This window comes from Phyllobates terribilis, unplaced genomic scaffold (assembly GCF_046119375.1).
Source record: "Phyllobates terribilis strain yellow unplaced genomic scaffold, ASM4611937v1 Scaffold_11__3_contigs__length_659146591, whole genome shotgun sequence".
NCBI classification, from domain to species: Eukaryota; Metazoa; Chordata; class Amphibia; order Anura; family Dendrobatidae; genus Phyllobates; species Phyllobates terribilis.
The window spans coordinates 284,295,021-284,319,472 of record NW_027362771.1 but is presented as its reverse complement, the minus strand read 5'-3'; the positions used below and the strand labels follow the sequence as shown (position 1 = coordinate 284,319,472).

Sequence of the window (24,452 nt, the reverse complement as noted above, 5' to 3'; positions counted from 1 at the left end):
TACATGAGTGACCTGAATTAGCAGACATTACAGTGTTAATTAGGATTGTCATGAACCTGGAAAAAATGAAGTCCTTACCAGTAAGTGTACAAACCACGGTAATTTATATTAAAAAGAACGTGTCAGCATGATTTTGTAACATAAAGTAAAGATATGGCTGTAATGGCGCTGTACCATAGATTAAATTGATACCTTTGGTGAAGGAATCCGCTTTGTGGTTCTTTTTTAATCACCATTTATATTTTTCTGCCAGTTAGATTTTGGTCCACAGGGGCTGGATTGTGTAATTGGTCCTCTCCTCCCTGTCTGTGATTCTAGTACCCCTGCCTCTGGTCTGTGACTGTCAGGTCACTGCTGAGGAATCACAAACAGGGAGGAGAAGACCCTGTGTACAGTCCGGCGCCTGTGCACTTAAATCTAACTAGCAGAAAACTACAAATGGTGATTAATAAGAACAACAAAGCGGATTTCTTGACAAAAGATATCAATTTAATCTGTGTTACAGCGCCATTACAGCCGTGTCTTTCATTACAAAATTGTGCTGACATGTCTATAATCAATCAAAAATAAAAACATTGACAAAATACAATTTGGGCAACGTGACACAAGAAATAGAATCTGACTGTACAGCATGGTTATCCTAGGATAAAGATAAAATCACAAGTAGTATGAAGTGCACAATACTCTACCAAGAGATAAATGTCACAGATAATTAATATTGCAAATATCCTCCTAATCTGAATAAGGTGTCACACAAGACACAATGTAAATTGGGGCTTTGATATGCACTAAAGTGTGTATGCAGTTCCAATGGAGCAACTGAACCCAATGTTGGAGACTCTTGCGACAGTGACAGTAAAATCCAAAAAAGGTAAAACAGGAGAACGCTTCTATAACAAGGACACATGGTACAGGCAGATACCACCCCTCATTTGTCACAGAACTGTTAAACCCTGAAGGGCTTATAAATCTGCATACTTATGGTCACTAGTGGTTTTCATTCAGCATTAGCTGCTTGAGTGACTCCAATATAACTCTCAACAGTTAACATAGGACATAATGGGGCCGATACAGCAAAGTGTTTACACCCGTAGACTATCGTAAAACACTTTGTAAAGTCACATTTTTGCACAATATAAAATTGCACAAAAATGTTGTGAATTTTGATGTTTTCAAGACAATTCTGGCCAGTTCTGCCAAAGTGGGGAGAGCAGGGGCTAGACGGAGTGTGGCAACATCGCCTGGTCAAATTCATGACTAGACTTGGCTTACTTGATGCCAGAAATATGATTTCAAGCAAGGTGCACGGAGGCCACTTGTAAGATGCGCCTGATTCAATAAGTGATGTGCGCCTCTTATCCATCACACCCCTTCCTTAAGACTGGTGTGTACAACACCAGTCATAATAAACAGGGGCCTAAGCCTTTTTATAGAAAGGTATCTCTGGCATGGCGGGTAGGATAATCCATAAAATACATTAATTAAACCTTAATACACTCAAGGCAGGTACCCTAATTGTGTTTTATATTGATACAAGTAAAGTATATATTTTCTCACTATTGATATGTACATTTATGTGACTATGTCACTTATTTTATCTGACTATATAACATAAGATACGACTTGCTATAAATGAGAGGCGCGTCTGTAACATAAGATAAGCCTTTTCGTTATGTGCATATAAGTCACTGCTTGCTAGGATTAATTTTGTTAGATCGTTTCATATCCATTAGCATTCAGACACATTTTTCTGATGATATATAATGCACGATAAATGACAATTTAACAACCATATTGTAATGTTCCTCTGCATGACAAAAAGTATTAGAAAAAATAAATATTTTATTACTTGTATTCCACTATCATTATTAGCAGAGACGTTAGAAAAAATTGCCATGAATAAATATTGGGATCCTTAGTAGTCACACATTATAGGGGGCACAATCCGGGCCTTTTGTGACTTGCCTGAAATACTCTAGGACTCTAAGCAATTCGTACCAGACGCATTTCAATACAGTTATTTACGTGTTCACTAGTGTCTTGGGAACTGCTGAAGAAATGCAATTTAAAAGTTCTGCCATTGTCCAATCGTAGTGTGTCAGTGGGACAAGAAGCACAATAAATATCAAATAAAGACATGCAGAGATAAGCTGCTAGAGCATTGTCATTATATCTCACAACCGCACAGCATTGAAAACTCTTTGACTGCACCGACATATGTAGGTTACTCTGTGGTAGACAACACCACATCGGTGCCAACCTAAGAGATAAAGGGTTTTCTTACTGAATGCCTCACAGCAGATTAGTTCTTTATTTTACATAGTCTATATTTCATTTCTCTCATTCTTGTGGGCTGATAATATTGATGTCCCTGCCATTCCATTCATTCTTACAAGTAACCGGGGTTTTCTTTATAACATAAATGTTAAGCACTAGCAAAGCTGCTTCTTTTTTATTTTCTGATTACTTTTTTTCAGGCTGGACATGTTCCATCTCAGTTGGCTTAGCATCAATAAGATGAAATTCTGACCATTTTAATATATTTTTATTGATTTTTCAACATTTAACAATAAAACTGGCAAAACAATAATAGCACAGCAGAATAAGCATGGGGAGAAGTCAAGGGCACAATTGTAGATGGGGCCCTGTTAAACAGTTTGCATTGGGGCCCTAAGGCTTTAAAATCCACCACTGGGAGAAGTATAGATGATAAGGACAATATCTGTTCTATTCATTACTTATAAATTAGGACTAAGAATTGTGGGAACTGATCTAATTTAGTGTTTCTGTAGACAAGAAGTTATGTTTTCTAGATATCAGTTCCTGATTTCCATATGGATTGGATAAGTTGTAAAAGACCACTAACATATTTCTGAAATGTAAGGAAAATATCAAAGTTCACACTGATTATCAAACATTAAACTGAGATCTGTGGATTTGGCTTTTGGTCCTCACACTGAAGAGCTTATGGTCACTGATAGTCACCCACAGTCTCCATTAGTTTTCTTTACTTGACTTACAAAATTGTTCAAGCAGCACTTTATGTTGTTTTAAAAAAACAAACACAAAACGGATGGATCTGATTATCCTCAGTTGGTTTGTTGCGCTTCAATTAGCAATGGATATGTTTTCCATATGAAATCCACTTGTTTCTTCCCAAAACATAACAGAGAAATGAATCTCAAAATGCAGGTGTGCAAGTAGCCTAAAAAATGTTCTGACTACCACAGAACTGTTAGTATAGATATCATTAGAATCCTGCAAAGAAAATTCAGTTTTCAGTGCCAGATTCCTGCAATTGTCATAGTGTCATGGCTCGGTTTCGGGATTTGATCCAGTGACCTTTGGCTGCGTGGTTGGTTTCCCTCTCTGCTGGGCTACAGTCCCTTTTGTCTGTGTCCACATGCTGATAGTTTCTTTTGTATTGGCTTTTGTTTCTTGGTTGGCTTCTCTCCAGGTGTTTTCCATTTTCCCTTTTGGCTCTGTCCTATCACATTTTGGGATGGGCTTTATATGTTCACCTTTCACTTACATCACTTGCTGGCTATATTTCCATATAGATTGATATTTGGCATTTCAGGTCCTCAGCTAGGGGTTTACCTTGTACAGTAAGCCCCAGTTGTTTTTCCCCTGTTGTTTTTCTCCACGTTTGGGGGTCTCGAAGTTTTCACTTATTCTGTTTGTTTTTCTTCTCCTTATTTATCCCTGCGTATCCTTTGTGAACGTGTTTTAGTTTCTCACTCTGGGTTCTCATGTCTCCCTGCATGCTTTCCTCTACCTTTGTTGGATTTGTGTTGTGGCCAGACTTCTGGTTCCTCAGGAGCACTTATTTCCAGAGAAAAATATATTTATTCTCTGAATCCACTGATTTATATGATGTTTGACAACTACCCTATGTATATGACATTAGCTTGATGACTGCGTCCTGATATCTCCCATTTGGGAAAATGCATTGAGAAGACCCTGACCTCAGCAAAAATCCTATGTTAATGAATAATTTTAGAATCAGCATTTTTCTGTTTCCAATACCAGGTGTCAAGGGGGTTGGGAATAAAACAAATTAAGCCATTTTTGTTAAGAAAGAAAACATTTTTTTTTCATTTATATGCTACATTTTGTGGCATGGTTTCTGATATCATAATATTAGCAATCCCATTCATGTTTTCCTTCATGCAAATATTAAATTGTACAATTATGGAAACCAGGTTTTCAATATAAAAAATTATATTTTACTGTTTATTTAAGATTTCACAATTTCTAAAAAAGTAGGTTTCACTCACCAAGCTTTTGCTAGGGAGAAAAGGAAAAAAAATCAACTTCCATAGTAGATATGGGTAGATCTATTAATGTCTTCCTTTTATGATGCTTGAAGGGCAAGACAATGATAAGAACTGGAAGATGAAACAAGTGCCAGGCTCTAGCTTCATATTCTCTGTGAACGGTACCTCTGGCTTCATGTTGTCAGAAGGGAGCCTTGCTTTATTATGATATTTCATTTTTCTGCTGTGCAAGCACCTCTCTTTCACAGATTCTCATTTCGGTTTGTTCAAATGTTTTGCGGTTTGATTTCATGTACGATATGTTTTGTACAATGAATCCTAGCCAGAATTACTGATACTTCTGGCAGTTCTCAGTTTAACACATTCCATTCAAGAATATCACACACAATACCTTACAAAGTCTTAAATGGCTGAAATTTTGGGCAAAAATGAAATAATAAGGCTGAACACAGTCCAATACATACATTCATAACAAGTAGATAAACCTTATACTTTGCATTGTGTAATGAAAATGTTTTTTTTTCTTCTAGTGACTGGATCAACTGCGAACCCCTCTGCTGGAGCCGCCATGAATTCTCTAACCTCTCTAGGCACTCTACAGGGGCTGGCTGGGGCCACCGTGGGATTGAATAATATAAATGCACTAGCAGGTACCGTAAACAGTGAGTATTTAGTGCTGTGGTGGATGGCATTTTCCATTGAATTTTGTGTAATCTTGATGTTCTATTGTAAAATGTGCAATGAATTAACATTATTACAATTTATACATGTTTCTTACTAAACTTTACATTGAGGAGGTAGCAATATCAAGAAAAATTTCTCGTACTTTTACAATATCAGTATGTATTCTGAATCTGTTTGATTTCTACAGCTTATTTTATCTCTAAATTACAAGGCTAAAGGCCCCCGTACACATTGGATGGCTGTCGGCCAAACCATGCTTCAGCCTATCATTCAGCCGACTCTTGCATACACAGGAGCACTCACTCGCCTGAGTGCTCCGGTGTTTACTTTGAGAAAGTCACCGGTTGACATGTCAACAACACGATCAAAATCTGACATGCCCAATCCTCATCTTCCCTGACGATCGGTCTGCAACCACCCCCATACATATTAGACCAATTGAATACCTAATTGAATGAGAGCTAAATCTATACTTGCAGAGACTCGCAGTAAAACTCATCAGCATATTATTCTGATTAAAGAGAAACATCAATAAGTATGGTCCATTAATATGTATCTTATTACTTTAAGCGGTTGTTCTCAAGATCAAACCATAGGAGAGCCCTGCTCCACTGTGTTCCATCTTTCTGCTTGCCGGGGGACAGTATATTCCTTGATGATTGACAGTTCAGGCTGGTGGCATGGTCGAGCTGCTGGCCCAAACTGTGTGCTCTCAGATACTGCTAGCAGAAGCAGCTTTGCACCTGCAACTTTGGAGGAGCTGAGGGGTTCTGGATGCAGCAATCAGGCCAGCTTCAACACCTTACAATCTCTATACTCCTTGTCTAGGAATTCGGCCACCTCTGACATTGTTTGAAATTTGACTTCGAAAAAGCAGTGGAATTCCAAGCTTTTCAAGTGTGCACCAACTGTGAAACTGTTGGGTTGCAAACCTAAGAACATATTGGCAGCTCAGCTCTACCTACCTTTCCAAACTTAGTATTCTCACATTTACATCTGTAATAGTATTTTGTTACTATCTGAAGAATTCTGTTCCAATCTGCTGCTCTGCAGCTGTTATAAAGCTTCATTGTGTCTGTCAGAGGATGCAACATCTGAAGAACCACAGGTTAAAGACCACTGGTCTAAAACAAGTTGCAGTCATTGCCTCCATAGGTTCCCTTTTGTTAACAGAGATAAGGCTTAAAACATAAAATGTGGACACGACCATTTATAATGCAGTATAACATAACACTAAAGCTAGCCATATACATTAGATAGCTTTTAGCTGACAGCTCTTTCTCAACAGTCCCCACGTGCAGAAATTCTGAACTTGGGTTGGCATTTCTATGATAGAGCTTCTAAGAGATTTCTCTAGCAGCGACTCATCTCCAGCGCCGAACAAAAGGTTCGGCCATTGAAATACAGCAGGCCGGATCCTTCTCTTGATGATAAACAGTCCGACATTCGAGGTAAAAGCAGCAAAGTTTTCATCAAAGCTGCGACTAATGGCGTTGGAGAGGCCTGAAACATGTCAGCAACAGTGCAGCTTGTGTGATGAATATACACAATCCATATATTGGACTTTAATAAGTCTAAATAAAACTTTTACCTCGAATGCTGAACCTATTTCTGTAATTTGGTTTCTTGAGGATCCGTTTCGGCAGAGATTAGGCACCGTGCATGAAGAAGCAGCTAAACATATGGTGAGCCGGCGTTATTTTTTGCTGCATCTTCAAATTATTCTCTCCCGAGACATCATCACTAGGGATGAGCGGAACCATGGAAGTTCGGGTTCTGGTACCCGACCCGAACTTCATTCCAAAGTGCGGTTCGGGTACCAGAACTGTACCCGAAGTTGAATCAGAACCTAAACCCCATTGAAAACAATGGGGACCCGGACTTTTGAGCTGGAAAATCTCTCTCCCCCTTTCTTCCTTCCTCTCTTTCCCCGGAACGCCGAACATTGCAACGGACTTTCGGGAGAAGTTCATATTCGGCCTTTAGCATCAGACACTAACTGTCCGGTACGAACCCCGAACTTTTAAGTTTGGGTTCGCTCATCTCTAATTATCACATATAATCCCGTTGACAGATCTCGCTGGCTTTAGCTGCTTTGGCTGATTGTTAGCTAATGTGTATGAGGACCTTCAAATTCTTACAAGTAAAGCGCTTCAGAGAACACCTGGTATTATCAATGACAAAATGTGAGACCCTGCAACAGATTTTGCATTAGGGTCCAAGAGCTTCAAGTTGTTCCACTGAGAGATTTTTTATCCTGTTGGCCCTGAATCAAAAGATCAGACAGCCATTAACTGATAGTCTCAACAACATCTTCTTAGCTTAATACAATACACGTTAACTACATACTAAACTGACAGATGTAACAAATTAACTAATTTAAAAAAAATTAAATAAAATCTGTTTCCTTAAAGAAGCACTCTTCCTCCCATCAAAATTTGTATCCTCCTAATATATTGCACTCGTCATATTATATAGCACTGTGTACTTACAGTTGCTCATTTTGCCTTTCTACCCATCTAATTCTTCTCTTTTCTGCTCTATGTTTAAACAGGAAGTCTCTTGTCCCTGCATGAGTCATTTCCTTCTTGAACTCCTGACCAGGCTGCTCCCTCCTTCCCCCTGCCAGGGACTTTTGCAGTGACTTATGACTCATGCAGGGAAAAGAGACTTCCTGTATCTACATAGAGCTTAGAAGGATTCAGCTAGTCCGTTTTTAATCACTTGATGTCATAGACCTAAGAGGTTAACATTTTTGATGGGAGTGCTACTTTAATAAGCTAAAGTTAGAGGTGACTGGCAATAGCATGGTTCTATTAGAAGACCAGTAGATCTTTATTAGATTTTTATTATATATGTGAATTACAATAAAAAGATGAGCAGTATAGTGATATGGAAGTAGTACAAGTAAATACATGTAGTATACAATATTTTCCTTTTTTCCAATCTTTTTCCTCATACGATTATTGCATGACTGTCATTCTAAAAAGAGAACATACAGTGGAGTAAAGTGACACTGCCTGCTTTCAGAGATGTGCATGTCTTGAGATATTACTCACCATTGTTTTACAGTGCTGTTTCAGTTTTTACTTGTTGGAGTGCTCATATTATTGCATGCAGTGCAGTCATTTTCGGTGTAAAATGATCAATATTTATTAGAAAGCACTAATGAACAAGTGCAATTTTTTTTCTCTATTGTTGGGTTTTTTGTAAAGTTGCTCAAATGCTCTCAGGTATGGCTGCTCTGAATGGAGGACTTGGCGCAACAGGCTTGACGAATGGTACAGCTGGTACAATGGATGCCCTAACCCAGGCCTACTCAGGAATTCAGCAGTATGCCGCGGCGGCACTGCCAACACTTTATAGTCAGAGTTTGCTACAACAGCAGAGTGCTGCGGGCAGTCAGAAAGAAGGTAAGAGTATACTGAGTTTAGTTCTCTGAGAGATCGTATCAAAAGGGTTGTTTAAGAGAATGCTGCATAGGGAGATATTTGATTGATGGCTTCCCAGTTTACTGAATTTTCATTAAATTTATTTTCAATCCATGTCTCCTGAGAAAAAACGATTCTGTCATATTTATGAGCCAGTGTTGTGTAATAAGAAGTTATGGTGCACTTGGAGACACAGCGCAGTCCATTCTGTGGAATGGTGGGTCCTAGAAAATGACATTACCTATGCCCAATATGCTTTCTCAGGTTTCAGTCTAGGCTTCAATACTGCAATTTTTCAAAATATAATGTGTGAGAACTAAACACATTAAACAAGATCACATTTAGACTGGGGACCTCATTTTATGCTGTCATCCCTTGTGAGGTCACTCAGTATAATATTTTCCTGTGATGTTTGCACCATACCTGTCATTTTTAAATTAGTGATAGGACAACCATTAACACATTAGCGTCAGCAAGATTTTAGAAATTCCCCAGCTTCCTCTCTCCAAATCCATTTTTTACAGGATTGATTTTATACTGACACCAAACCCGCCATAGGTTTTCTTGTTATACTATTATGTACAATATTAATTTACTCAGAGATTTAAGAAGATGTCCAGAATATAATTGCTAAATTATCTATCAGATTCACATTTATTCCCTTGCTTAGACTTTAAGTTTATTAGACAAACCCCACATAGTTGCAAATCAAGGTTTTCTTTCTAGATACACAGCTGACAATGCAACGCAGGATTTGTAGATCCCAATAAATGTACTTTCACTGCAATTAGAAGTAATAAAAAATATAAATGTGAATTAAAGCATTTAACAATAGGGCTAAGACGTGTGTGTGTATATATATATATATATATATATATATATATACATAAATATATATATACAGTACAGACCAAAAGTTTGGACACACCTTCTCGTTTAAAGATTTTTCTGTATTTTCATGACTATGAAAATTGTACATTCACACTAAAGGCATCAAAATTATGAATTAACACATGTGGAATTATATACTTAACAAAAAAGTGTGAAACAACTGAAAATATGTCTTATATTCTAGGTTCTTCAAAGTAGCCACCTTTTGCTTTGATGACTGCTTTGCACACTCTTGGCATTCTCTTGATGAGCTTCAAGAGGTAGTCACCGGAAATGGTTTTCACTTCTCAGGTGTGCCCTGTCAGGTTTAATAAGTGGGATTTCTTGCCTTATAAATACGGTTGGGACCATCAGTTGTGTTGAACAGAAGTCTGGTGGATACACAGCTGATAGTCCTACTGAATAGACTGTTAGAATTTGTATTATGGCAAGAAAAAAGCAGCTAAGTAAAGAAAAACGAGTGGCCATCATTACTTTAAGAAATGAAGGTCAATCAGTCCGAAAAATTGGGAAAACTTTGAAAGTGTCCCCAAGTGCAGTTGCAAAAACCATCAAGCGCTACAGAGAAACTGGCTCACATGAGGACCGCCCCAGGAAAGGAAGACCAAGAGTCACCTCTGCTTCTGAGGATAAGTTTATCCGAGTCACCAGCCTCAGAAATCGCTGGTTAACAGCAGCTCAGATTAGAGACCAGGTCAATGCCACACAGAGTTCTAGCAGCAGACACATCTCTACAACAACTGTTAAGAGGAGACTTTGTGCAGCAGGCCTTCATGGTAAAATAGCTGCTAGGAAACCACTGCTAAGGACAGGCAACAAGCAGAAGAGACTTGTTTGGGCTAAAGAACACAAGGAATGGACATTAGACCAGTAGAAATCTGTGCTTTGGTCTGATGAGTCCAAATTTGAGATATTTGGTTCCAACCACCGTGTCTTTGCGCGACGCAGAAAAGGTGAATGGATGGACTCTGCATGCCTGGTTCCCACCGTGAAGCATAGAGGAGGAGGTGTGATGGTGTGGGGGTGCTTTGCTGGTGACACTGTTGGGGATTTATTCAAAATTGAAGGCATACTGAACCAGCATGGCTACCACAGCATCTTGCAGCGGCATGCTATTCCATCCGGTTTGCGTTTAGTTGGACCATCATTTATTTTTCAACAGGACAATGACCCCAAACACAACTCCAGGCTGTGTAAGGGCTATTTGACCAAGAAGGAGAGTGATGGGGTGCTACGCCAGATGACCTGGCCTCCACAGTCACCAGACCTGAACCCAATCGAGATGGTTTGGGGTGAGCTGGACCGCAGAGTGAAGGCAAAAGGGCCAACAAGTGCTAAGCATCTCTGGGAACTCCTTCAAGATTGTTGGAAGACCATTTCTGGTGACTACCTCTTGAAGCTCATCAAGAGAATGCCAAGAGTGTGCAAAGCAGTCATCAAAGCAAAAGGTGGCTACTTTGAAGAACCTAGAATATAAGACATATTTTCAGTTGATTCACACTTTTTTGTTAAGTATACAATTCCACATGTGTTAATTCATAGTTTTGATGCCTTCAGTGTGAATGTACAATTTTCATAGTCATGAAAATACAGAAAAATCTTTAAATGAGAGTGTGTGTCCAAACTTTTGGTCTGTACTGTATATATATACTGTATATATATATTTTTTAGATATTTATGTATATTATATGTGACATATTTATACAACAGTGAGCTATAAATGTAAATTTAAACAATGAAGCCTTCATACCAAAGGATGCATAGACCTGTGCATTGTAGTCAGTATCTGCTTTTATACTAGTGTATGGTCATGTTTGTCTAAGATTACACAAAGGTCCAAACAGCCCTGGTCTCCGATATCTATGTTTCAGAATTGAAATGTACACTATAAGCTTTAAAAGCTTTTAATATAGAATTAAATAAATAAGATATATCAGTCATAAAGAATCAGGAAGTAAATTGTAAATGTCCAGTCAATTGAGTTCTGAAGACATATTAAACATAAAGTATATGCTTTCAAGTGATAAAGTTCAGTGAAAAATGCTTATAATGAGTGATGATAATACAGCCCATATTGTCTAGCCATTCCTATTGATTTAGATGCATAAAGCGAAAGACCGTCCTTTTCATGCCAACAATAAAAGATAAAAATTCAGCAGCTTTAAAGGGAACATGCCACTAGTTTTAGTCTCTTACATACTCCACCCACAAGGTACGGGCTGGTGAAACAGTGTGAAGCGTCCTGTGCTCCAAGCGAGCATGCCTTTTTTGCTTTCATTTACACTGCAAAAAGTGTCATCCCGTGGTAGCATGACTTAAAGGGTTATTCCCAAGTTGTTTCCTGAGCAGCCCACAGCTCTGCAATCTCCTTACTTCCAGGTTTCTGGGAGGGTGAGCACCACTCATTGGGTTACAGTTCTGGTCAGTTTCCTTCTTCTGCTGTCATTGTTCTGAAGTTTGCATATAGAAATAACAGTGCATTTGAAGAAGCACATGGCTCAGGAAAGTGAGAGCCATGATTAGGAGAACTGTTCTGGAAACTGCTGATGTAAGGAGCCGGGGGATTCGAAATATTCAGAACTGATAAGAGTAGCTAGGTTAGCAGCTGACAGGAAAGGGGAGGGGGTAAGCAGCTAGCTATAAAAATCTGTGGGCTGGAGAGAGCTGACTGGGATGTTAGGAGTTAACTCCTGTCCTGGAATGTCACTATAGCATACACTCAGCCAGACTTTGGCAGCCAAATTCCTTGGAAAGAAGCTGTACACTATGTAAGATAAAAGCACTCTCAGCAGGAGAAAGAAAGCAGATAGGAAAAGCAAGTCAATTGCTTATTTTTATGCTAACTAGCTAAAGCAATTTAATAACGTGACAATACCCCTTTAAGGCAAACTGGGTGGTAATAGCTTCAAGACACCTTACAGATACACCTAGTAGGCACTTTAAATAACTCACGTACAGGGGAAGATAAAATTTTAGTACACATAAACCCATTAAGCAGGGCAGCACTCAGTGTTAAGCACTGTTGCTTTGCAGTGCTGGGTTTTTGGTTCAAATCCCACCAAGAACATCATCTGCTTGGAGTATGTCTGCACCACTTATTTCACCTAATGCTCAGCATATTTTGCAGGTAGCAAATAACTTGAATTAATAAAATGTTGACATTATTTTAGTTATTAAAGTAAAGTAGTACCTAATTTTTTAACATCCTTTTTAGTGCTTGCAAACTGTTTTCCAACCAGAGTGCCAGAGTCATAATGGACAATGTACTGTATACTTAAGTTTAAGCAATATTAGTTGTATGACAGATTAATCTAAATACCAGCCTGTATGGGAGATAATTGGAGCCTATTAAAGGGAATCTGTCAGCAGGTTTTTGCTATTTAATCTAAGTTCAGCGTTATGTAGGGGCAGAGAGCCTGATTACAGGGATGTGTCACTTGCTCAGCAGCTTGATGTAGTTTCAATACAATTAGTGTTTTATCACCAGGAGATTGTCACTGCTGGACTAGGTGTCTTGTGCAAGGCAGTCAGGCTAATTGGTGTAACCCCGCCCCCACTACTTATTGGCAGCTTTTTGACAATGTACAGTGTACACAGGAAGCTGCCAATCAGTGGTGTGAACAGGATTATACACAACTCAGCATTCTGACCATTGCTACATCTACAGCAGAGAAAACAGGGATTCTATCAAAACTGCACCAATTAGTACAGTAAGTGATTCATTGGTGGAACCAGGGTTTCTGCCCCTACATCATTCAGCTCTCAGATTACATAACAAAAACTTGATGACAGATTCTATTTAAGGGACTCCCCAGAACACAGCCATTAGCTAAAACTTTCAATGACTTTCTATTTGTTAGCAATATATAGTCAGATATATGTTTTATACAATCATTTTAAAGCATGCTTGGAAAGAGTTTCTAACTATAGTGAAGTCAGGCCTCCTTTTCTCTTCCTCTCAAGGCCCAGAAGGAGCAAATCTCTTCATTTATCATCTACCCCAAGAATTTGGTGACCAGGACATCTTGCAAATGTTTATGCCTTTTGGAAATGTAATCTCTGCTAAAGTATTCATTGACAAACAGACCAATCTAAGCAAGTGCTTTGGTAAGGAAAATGTTAACAAAATATGAAATGTTGGATCATAACCATGAGCTGCCCAGCATGTTGAACAAGATCCTAAGTTTATAGAGGTTCTGTCACAAGGTGAAAAGTTGCCAGTTTGTACTCTTGTTTTATGCCCACTGCTCCCTTGACTATAGCTTTGTTTTTTATAATTCACCAAATGGTTCTCGAAATATTTGGTACTAACTATTATGGTCTTTATCAAGGGGGCATGGCTCACAGAGTCTCTGGTGGCATGTCTGTAGACTGATCTGCATAATTAGCCAAAGACTCATATCTCTGAAATCATATGGCGGATTAAGAATAGAAAATGTATTACTCAGGGGACCAGAAGGAATAAAATAAGAACAACAACTGGCCACTTTTCACCTAGTAATGGTCCTCTTTAAAGGGAACCTGTGATGTAAAATAACGCTATTAACTTGCTGATATAGGGATAATCTACAGAGTAATAGCCTTCTTACACCGAGAGCCTCGCTGCCAAGAGGTAATGAACTTTATTCCCCCCAGCAGGCTCGCTCTTTCAATCACAGTGGTGGCGCCGGCACGGTTTCCGCTCTGTGTATAGAGAGCAGTGGGTGTAGCCTTTTCCCCGGCACTGACTGATAGCTGGACCTAATGATAAGCCTGCTGTCAGTCAGTTCGGGGGGCATGGTTACAGCCGGCGCCACCCCTAAGAATGAAAGAGCGACCTGCCGGGTGGAATAAAGTCAGTTTCCTCCTGGCAGCGGGGCTCTCAGTGCCAGAACGTGTCAGAATGCTTTTAACCTGCAGATTAACCCCATATCTGCTGGTCAATAGTGTTATTTTACATGACAGGTTCCCTGTAAAAGAGATGCTTTTACAGGTGACTCTTCCAGTAGATCTGTCCTTAACTACACTCTCATGTGCAAGCGCAGCAGAGTATCGCTGTGGGGCTATTATTCTTTTGTGTAGCCTAAACGGCATTAAAATTAGAAACTTAGAAAGAATATAGCAGCCTGATAGTTTAAATCCATTGTGTTCAAGAGGGGAATATTATCCTTGCTGACCAAAGTTCAAGAAATTCAACGCACACAATCACAAGTTTGTGGGACTTGTCAAGAATCATTGGAATCTGTTAAAAAGCCCACGATAGTTGTCATAGATCCATTGTGACCAGAAGTCAATGGAATATAAGACTTTGTTTTGTGTATGCCCTAGAGAAGTGCCCCAGCACACTGACTATGCCAATATTATCAATAAGGTATACTAAGTGGAAGATTGTCATTGGAATTATTCCTAACAACACTGATTCCCACTGCAACTTTAGGAAAAAAGCTACTTTAATTTAAACCAATGTTCAGAGATCAAACCCTAAATAATGTAAATAAAATAGCATTTCAGCTTTGGCCTGATTTAATGTTTTCACATGTCAGAAATGTGTGTAAAATAAATGCATTATATATGAAGAGTTTTGCTCTGTATCTTGTGCATGTTGCTTGCCTGTCATTGAAGCGTTTAGGACAAAATTTTAGTTTTCTTTTTTTAAGTGTTGTACTGTTTAAAATGAGTAATGCACAGACACAATAGTTCACAAAGGAAAATGAATACAAACTGACATGTGGACATAGTGAGTAAATGAAACTAATTACTTTCAGTGCTGGCGAGTGCTGTTCCTATACTATCAGCATGTCACTTCTAGAATACCTAATCTTACTGCTTTGTGCTAAAGGCAGACACACCACTTACTAGGTAGCTTTGTCCCTATGGTTTCTGCTGTCTTCTTGGTCCTATGTTTCATTGTGACACTGTTCTTTTGTCTTGTGCCCTAAGACTCAGGAATCATTTCACAAAGCCTTGACTCAAGCATTTGTAAGGCTCTACTTAACTCCTTGTGTAATAAAAAGACTAGACATGTGAATTTGCTTGTCCTAGATGTCTTCAATTTTGCCACCGTTTACATAAAAAAAGATTCTTAAGATTTTGGCACAATTCTGGCACACCCTGCTGGACACTTTTTGACTTTTTTGGCCACCTGCTGGTTGGCCTAGTGCACAGCAGAATTTTTGTGTCGAAATTGTGGCGCTTGTAAATTTTAGAACTCTATTCAGAGATTACCCCTTTTTAAGCACATTTATAACTGTCTAACAAGGGGTAAAACGTGCTTAATTCCATGAGGAGTTGGTGCAAGTTTGAGGCACAATTCTGATGCATCTTGCTTTGTCTCCTTGTTTGTTTCCATGTAAATCTTTGTTTTTCTTTACTCATTATTTTAGCATTTTAGTTATTTTATTATTAAACGATTGCTGTCATTCTGTAGTTAAAGAGGACATTTCACCAAATTTTTCATGTTGAACTAGACACATAATGCAATAGTGGCTGAAGAGTGGAATAAGACATTTTGGGGTTTTTGCCTTTTTTTTATTTTGCTTCTCCGTTGCAGAGATATTGGCAATCAAAGTATTTGGCACCTAATGAGTTAACTCCCAGTGGGTGTTATCCCATAGCAACTTATACAGGGAGAAGAAGTAAAAGCCTCCAGTGAAACAAAGTTAACTCATTAGGTGCCAAATATTGTGATTGCTAATATCTCTGCAACGGAGTTGCAGAATCTATAAAAAAAAAAAAAAGAAAACTTTTTATTCCACTATGACATTGTTTGGTCCAGTTCACCATGAAAAATTTGATGAAAGATCCTCTCTAAAGGGGTTGTCTGTGGCTTTAACATTGATGATCTATCCTTAGGTCTAGCCTAAGTATACGGCACACGTTAGGTGGCGCACTTTGTGCTAGAAATGCTTTTCAGAATTTTGGTACATTTTTTGCGCATGACCTTGCATTTATATGAAGAGAGTAACTGAAACACATAATAAACGTAGTACATGTCATGAAAGACAGTTTTTTCTTTTGGTACAAATTGCACCAGAATTCTGGTACATTTAGAAAGAATCCTTCAAAGTTTTGTCCCTTTTAAGTGGAAATTTTTTATGTGTCTCATATGTTTCCCTAGGGTTAGCAAGTTATTGTAATGATATTGGATTTATATTCAAACTTTGAAATCCTTAACACAGTTGATTTTATGAATGTCCACTAGTGGATCAAAGGAAAGCCATGGTTATCTTGCATTTTTATATTTTATATTACAGTACAACTCAGTCTAAATGTTTATATTCCTAGCGTTTATATGTGTAAATGTACACTGAAAACTGTTTCTTCTCCTTGTACTCATTGTGTAGTGGCTCATTTCTAAATAATTTATCACCATTCCAAAAAACAAAGTGTTTATAAAAGGGAACCTGTCATCGGATTCATGCTGTGTGAACTACGGGCAGCATGAATCAGACACTGGATGTGCGATTGTAGCCAGGTATGTTTTATTATGAACTGCTGCAGCATTTGAGCGTAATCATACTTTGAAAAGCCAGCTGGCGTGACTGTGTGTCTAGGCTGACTAGTCCAAGGTGCTTCCCTGCTGGCGTCATCCCATCACGATCTCTTTGACTGACAGGTGTCTCCCTATACAAACAATTGGAGATGACCCCCATCAGACTAGTCAGCCGAGACATATAGTCCCTGGCTATCAGTATATTTACTCTAAAATGAGGCAGCGTTTCTGAGTAAGGCGTACCTGGCTGCAGTTAGTCAGTCTCTGATTCATGCTGCTCATGGTTTGGGCAGCATGAATGTGATGACAGGTTCTCTTTAAGTTATACAAAGTGTTCTTGGCCTTTAAAAGTGGTAGACTAGGTTGACACCATGTTTTAAAATGTATCCATCTGTTTTTTCTGGACAGGATAAATGTATAACACAAAAAAGTATGCAGTTGTATGGATCAGTTGGAATATAGTTACATACACTTGACTTTTATTTAATAGGGCTGTTTGTTTTGGGGGAAGGTTTAGTAGAGGTGAATATAGTTATCATGAACCTGTCATGTCCCCAAACAATATTAACCTGCAGATACGGGGTTAATCTGCAGGCTAACAGAGTTCTAAAGCTGTACGCCCACCGCACTGAGAGCCCCTCTGCTGGGAAGAAATTTAACTGTATTCTGCTTTCAGTCACAGAGGCACAATTTCAGTCATTGTTCAGTACACAGTGAGCGAGCGATGGCTGCAACCATGCCCCGACTTGACTGCCAGCCAGCTCAAGAGTGCATCAGTACAGAGCCAGCTGTCAGTCAGTGCCAGGACGTGGTTACAGCTGCTGCTCACTATGTACTGAGCAGTGACTGACGTCGCACCTCTATGACTGAAAGCCAGAGGCTGCCATGAGAAATAAAGTTAATTGTAATCAGTGTGGTGATTAGTCCCATATCTGCAGGTTAATAGCAGTTTTTGACATTCTTTCTTCTGATGCAGGCAAACAAAGACAGTGCAAGTTTATAAAAACATAAACTTTTATGTTTAAATACATTTGCTATTAACTTCAATTATAAATAAAATATAATTTACTGTACATTTTATATGCTAAAATAAGATATGTCTGATGTTTGGTACTAAGGCTTTGTGACCATGGAACAAATTTGTTGCAGACCTCCAGTGGAGGTCCCCCAGTGATATCCGCAGCAGTAGATACCATTACGAAGAAGGTCCGGGAAAGCTGCACATCTCACTCTTTGTATAGCCAAGAATGAACCCCTGCAGCATAAATGGTCATGCTGTGGATTACAAACCTGCAGCTCCTGACAATTTGCACTGTGGATATATTACGCAGCATGTGCATGAGTTGCTTTAAAATCCTATGCACTTTGCTGGCACTGTAAATGTTCCAGATTTTAAATCCACTTTGTTTTCACACCGTGGGAACTTAGCCTAAAATCCATGTGAAAACTAAAAACCCACCAAAAACATTTGATTTTTTTTTAATATGTTTTCCATTTCAAAATGTATGCAAAATTGTAAAAAAAATGTGCAAGCAGGCTTCAATCAATCCACATATAGATTCACAATTTGATTAATCCTTGCGTAATTTTGGAAAGTTGGGTTATATATGGCCAACTTTTCATGCAGAAATTGTAATGACTTGTTCCATTCGCAAGATCGTTTCTAGAAAGTTATGTGAAAATTTTTTGAAAATAGAGGATTAAAATGCAGATTCCAAGATGGTATTTAAATCCCTGCAGTGAAGGTTAATAATACATTGATAGGTTGGTGAACAACTACTAGTATCATAATACTTAGAACCTACTTTCAACAAATTCTCTTATGCATCAGGCTTTTTCATCCCACTGCCAAACCAACGTCTTTGCTGAAGGTATTCAGGATTCACAGCATGCCCCAACATTTTCTTTCAGCACTCTGAAGGTTCTAAGCAGCAGTACTGAAACAGCACAGATGGTTTATTTTATGAAATGCAGAATAAAGGTTCTTTAAAGCCAAACACCAATTCTCTGCTTAGTGAACAAGAAAGTGAGACATTTCACCAACTCGTAATGCCTCATATTTATTGCTTTATGACTATTAGAGGAAGATTTTCGGAAGTGTGAAGCTAGAGATTATTGGACTATTGAGTATTTCTAGCCAGTATTTGTATTTTATATACATGTAGTCTACATTTACTGTTTATGTGCATAGTCTTTTTTAGTATGAAGAACATTTTTCATCCATATATATTGCAGTGCTACAACTTTATAATGTCCTTCCTCTTCTTTGCAGGCTTTGTTAGCTATGACAATCCTGTTTCCGCACAAGCTGCTATTCAGGCTATGAACGGCTTTCAGATTGGCATGAAACGTTTGAAAGTTCAGCTGAAACGCTCCAAAAATGACAGCAAACCATACTGATCTTAACCCCAGAAGCTTTCTGCTCTTATTTTAGCTTTCTTAGGGTAAGTCCCATGAGCCAGCCTATTCTCCACTGGGGGCTGAGGAGGAAAACATTGCCAACACTCACCAAGAGAGACAATTATTTTTACATTAAACGCTTCCATTCCCTTCTACCCTGAGCCCCAGCTCTTGCCATTTACTCTGGCTATATTTTTCTTACCCAGAATCCAGCAAGTTGTTTAACAATGTTCCTTTTCAGTTTTCATTTCCCTATATTTTTTGTATGACATCTTCAGATTTACAATAGCAGCGAAACAATGTGCAATTAAACTCTGCAACCACTGGTGCCATCAAATGAGAAAACAAAAATACTGAGCACATGATAAAGGTTCGAGGACCTGGTTGTATAATAGTGACACCAGCAGTTAAGAGGCTAGGCTCGTGGCTTAATATGAAAATAGTTGCCAATCTACGCAGTTTTTTTTTAATTTCTTATTTGTTTGTTTCCTTAATTAAGGTACACACTCACACAGGCAAAAACAAAATCCTTCCAATGCGTCAGATTGTTTTAGAAACTTTTGTTTACAAAACATTTTAGTTTGAATTTTTGAAAAAAAATTATTAAGGACCAGTCATTATTGGTCTTTAACTTCTTAAAATTCAGTTTGTTCGTTATATTATGTATGCTGTTATTTATTATTATTATTATTATTATTATTATTATTATTATTATCATCATTCTGTTTGGACAAGATGTGTGTTTTTAAAAAAAAACAAAAAACCGTCTTGGAGAACTGTTTCTAAAGCTACAGGGTTTCAAAATAACTAAAGTCAGTGAATATACTTGATGTTACTTGAGAGATAAATTTAATAATAAAGGAAGCCACAGGCCTGTAAATTTTATTTGTAAAAAAACATTTCTATTTTTATACAAAAATTTTTACTGCCTCAGAAATAATGGGAGTTATTTATTGTTAACTTATTGGATACATAAAGAGAAGTTCTCGATGCTAGATAGATACCTTTTTGAAATAGACTCTAGAGTAACAAAATATTTAAAAATAATACTGTTTTATTTTTAGTTGAAACACCCATTATGCACAAATCACTCTCTTCCGTTTCTATGTTTTGTTTGATTATTTTTGTTTCCATCGCGTAGTGAAAGATTTGTCCTGTGACTTATTTGTTGTGTGGCATTTGTTCAAAATGGCCACCTTTTCCCTTCTGTAACCCTACCTGTCCTCCCCAAAGCAATCCATCTGCACTAACTCTAACTAGATGGTTTCTTTTGGGCTGTTCATTGTGCTTTGTGTTAAAATATATTCTATATATTTATAATTAAATGTGAACTATGGAATGCATATAGAATATTCTAATGACTAAAAAAATTGCATTACATTTTATTCTTACACTGGTTAACCTATTCAGTGCTGGAGAAGACAGAACTGCATTACCTTCTAATGCTCCGCTGATAACGCCAACACTGATAGGCTTAAAAAGTGATTTTGGTTTCTGCTGCATAGATTCTGTGTAACTTTATACTCTTCCTTGTTTTTTTTCCCTAGAACATCTCCATGCCTGTTAGTTCACCGTTTGCCTAGCATGTCCCTGTGGCGTCTGTAAAAAAAAAAAAAAAGTTTCATCGTCCCGTCATTGTTTCTGATGTCTTTCTGACCTCACATCATATTTGATCCTCCAACTGACTTAGTTTGGCTTCTGAAATTTGCATGTGATCTCATCTAGCTTTGAATTCTGGAAAACAAATAACACAAAAACAAAAAAATTCAACGCAAAAAGCGTTGCAGCGTTCACGCAAGACTGAAATTTACTATAAGATAAATTACAGAGAAAAAAAAAGATAAAAAAAAAAACCTGTGGCAAAAAAAAAGTTTTCTCTTTTTTTTTTCTCTTTTTGTTTCATAACATAAACAGACTTGAAAGTATTACACAGGGATTAGCATTCTGTCTGGTCACTGTTTCCTAAAGCAATATGTGTCCAGGAATGCAGAATGTTGGTTTCTAAATGAAGCAGACAACTTCCAAAACAGTTTGAGAAAAACTGTCTGATTTTAAGTCTCTAGAGCTCTGTAATAGTTTTTACATTTTTCAGGCAGTGTAAAGTTTTTTGATAAGGCCATTTTAGGTGGCTCACTTTCTCATTAAATTATATATATAGAACCACTTTTTTGTAGATTAGTATAAGAAAATATTTACCCTGTTTTGGGGCAAATGCTACCTAGTTCTGTCACCTTTTGCTGAACTGACTCACAGTTAGACAATCCATGGTTTAATGCACATGAAATTACCTATATTTTATACTGTTTCAATGTACAGAAAAGAAGGTAAATGTATACCGTGTCACGTTGGTGCTTCTGTGAATTTAGTTGTGGCTTCATTAAGTCTTAAAAGTCTTCAGTGTTCTATGTTTAATAAGTTTTAAAAGAAAAAAAATTGGTTTACTTGAACAAAAATAATTTTCAGAAATAAAGAGTCTGTTTGCTATAATTTCATGTGAAACAAAAAACAAAAACAAAAAAACTATTCCAGAAAAATAAGTTTTGTGTTGGCTTGTAAAGCATCGATGTTCTTATTTTCTATTGTGGGGAAACTTAGATGTGTTTGTGTTCAGCAAAATGTGACCTGTTTTTTTTTCTTGGAAAGAAAAAAAATCAGTGAAAATAACAGTGCCAAATTCCAAAGGTACTTCCTGCCTAAAGCTTCAGTGTATTTCGTGTACGAAGTAATTTGATAACATGGGTATTTTATTATGTGTTTTGTATAAATCCCTTCTATTTAAAAAGAGAGGTTACAAAGTTTGTTAACTTGCTATCCTGTGGTCTTGTTGCCTGAAATTGTTATTGTTTGTTATATCTCTTTGATGTTTTTGGTAAAACATTGTATACAGTAAGTGCCCATGTTCCACTTTTTTAACCACTCTGCACATCGATCCTGTGAAAGCAAACCTCACAACTGTACTTTTTTCATGGTCTGTGGAAGTCTTTTTGGTGAAGAGGGTTGAACTGCTATTCCTTTTAAGCATACCGTCCAAAAGAATCAGGGTATATAAAACACATATAAGCACATACATGGTTTAAAGAGCACGTGCACATTGTTTATGTACAACATTGGAGTCATCCATGTTTCTAATACCACAATAGGCAAAGGAAACAGCACATAACGTCAAAAGTGCCGCACTTGTTATAAACTTCTCATCTCCATCCTTTGTATGTCAGCAAAACTTCTTGGAACTTGTTTTTAATGTCTTTCCTAGCTGGCATTATGTCTAACGGCACAAATGTAGGGTTGGCCTATTTGTCCGCCATTATTCCCTAAATGGCTAGACTGTAATAGCATTTGATAAATAATACAGTGCCTCGTTTCTAAACCTCAACAAATGCTATCGATCAACATTAGTCTGAAACCCCCTATGTTCAGTTAAATTTGTAATCATTTATATATTGGTCCTTGCCAGTGTTTACTTCTCTACTCTTGAGTCCTACCAGTTTACTTCTCTACTCCTGGGTCCTACCAGTTTACTTCTCTACTCCTGGGTCCTACCAGAATTACTTGAGGGCTATTTTTGTATGAGAAATGCACAAAGATTATGACTAAATTTTATCTAGATGCCATTCTATGAATATATGTATAGAGATATATATTATAGAACACATATTTTTGTTATGTAGATTTATGCAGATTTGGATGCATCTCGAAATGAAAGCGTACAATGACTAGTCTGTTGTGACTTTTGATGTTACAATGTGCTATTTAAAAGGAATTGATCTAACACCCCTAGGATTAAGGTGCTTGAGAAACCCATTTACAATGTATAACGTTCATCCCATCCCCCCATATACAGTTGGACTATACAGAAAGCTAATTCTCTCAGTTAAGTGTCCTACTGTATGAAGAACATGTTCAGCACTGATGCAGTTAAACACAAGGATCGCACTGAAGGACGCTGCTTAAAGGACTAATATGTTCAACCAACTTTTCACCTTAAGATTCTAGTTTTTTGGCTTGTGTAATTCTGAAGTCATTTTAACTGTTCTGTTTTTATTATCTCAAGTGCTAAATACAAATAAAAAAAAAAAAACTTGTAGTTTCATAACATTTTAGAACTACATCTTACAAAAGAAATGTATTTGTGTTTCTTTTTGTGCTGTGACAATTGTTGTTTGTAGAGATTAAATAAGAATTCATTTTGTTTCGATTTACAAATGGTTTTTGAGTATTGTCTGAGAAAAGCCAAAGTTACTGCAATTTTAGTGGAAACTGTAAGATCATTTAAGTATTGTTTATGTTTTCTTGATGCATTTTGGTTCTGTTGTGTGATGGAATTTGAGCCAAAAAGAAAAACAAAAAAAAACAGGCTTTCCTATTTCTACTAACTGATTGTACTTATGCATTTTGTACCAGTGCAACATTTTATACTGGAGATTAAAAATACAAAAGGAAAAGTTGTGGCTTACTCTTGAAGGCCCTACCATGACCGATTTTGAGTTTGATTTCTGATTGGATTAAAGAACGGTGGTTTTGCTTTCAACATTAAAAAAAAAAAAAACTTTGGCTTGCTTTTTTCCTTTGCTTATACCTAACGTTAAGATAATGTCTAAATGGACAGCGGTAAGTTACACTTTTTATTATGTGTTGTGCAGTTACACACTAAGGTAATTAGCGCTAGACGTTCACAGTCACTTTAAGTGGATAAATGTATTAGTAATACCTAAAAGAAAAAAAAATCCAAACAAAAAAAAAATAGGGGTTTGCTTTTTTGCCGTTTAGAACAAAGTTTTTTCTGACTTCCGTCTTCATTGTGAACATTACTGTGTAGTTAAAACAGTCAAACTTATTTTTGTAACGTATGTTATTGTGTGATGCAGTTTTTTGCTTCTGTCTCCAATATTAAACCATTTTCCTAATACTCGTCTCTTTGTGTGTTGTGTTTGTTGGTGCTCATCATGTGGTAAAACATTGATACACTTCACTGTTTAACGTCTGTTTATTTTTTTTGGCGTTTTTTTATTTTTGCGTTTTTTTTTATATGTTGTGTATAAAAGCTATAATCAACTCCATTTGAGAGAAAGCCCATTGCAGACAAAAAGGAGGGAGCAACCATTGAAATACCCCTGCTTTTTGTTCCTTACATGACCCATTGCAATAGGGTTTACATTACATGTAAAACGATATGTTTCTAATGAAGTCCTTGCTTCTACGGTAAAAAATAAAAAACATTATAATTTTGCAATTTACTTTAATGGCCATGAAGGTTATGAGTTGCAAAGAGAGGCTCAAGTATCTTCCTAAAGTGTT

At 37.4% G+C, this 24,452-nt stretch overlaps 1 protein-coding gene across 15 annotated transcripts in view; it reads left to right on the top strand.

The window, feature by feature from the left end:
• The window catches only part of CELF2 (CUGBP Elav-like family member 2), a 508,245-nt gene extending 484,182 nt beyond the window's left edge, over positions 1–24,063 (top strand). For 5 of the 15 annotated variants that reach the window (XM_073652430.1, XM_073652428.1, XM_073652423.1 and 2 more), the window contains 4 exons: positions 4,811–4,942; positions 8,180–8,377; positions 13,226–13,393; positions 19,030–24,063. In XM_073652430.1, the coding sequence (XP_073508531.1) occupies positions 4,811–4,942; positions 8,180–8,377; positions 13,226–13,393; positions 19,030–19,157 (626 nt within the window). In that variant the 3' untranslated portion in view covers positions 19,158–24,063. The remainder of the gene's footprint in view (positions 1–4,810; positions 4,943–8,179; positions 8,378–13,225; positions 13,394–19,029) is intronic. The other 10 variants (XM_073652418.1, XM_073652431.1, XM_073652432.1 and 7 more) reach the window with 8 other exon arrangements.
• Positions 24,064–24,452: the final 389 nt, after the last annotated feature.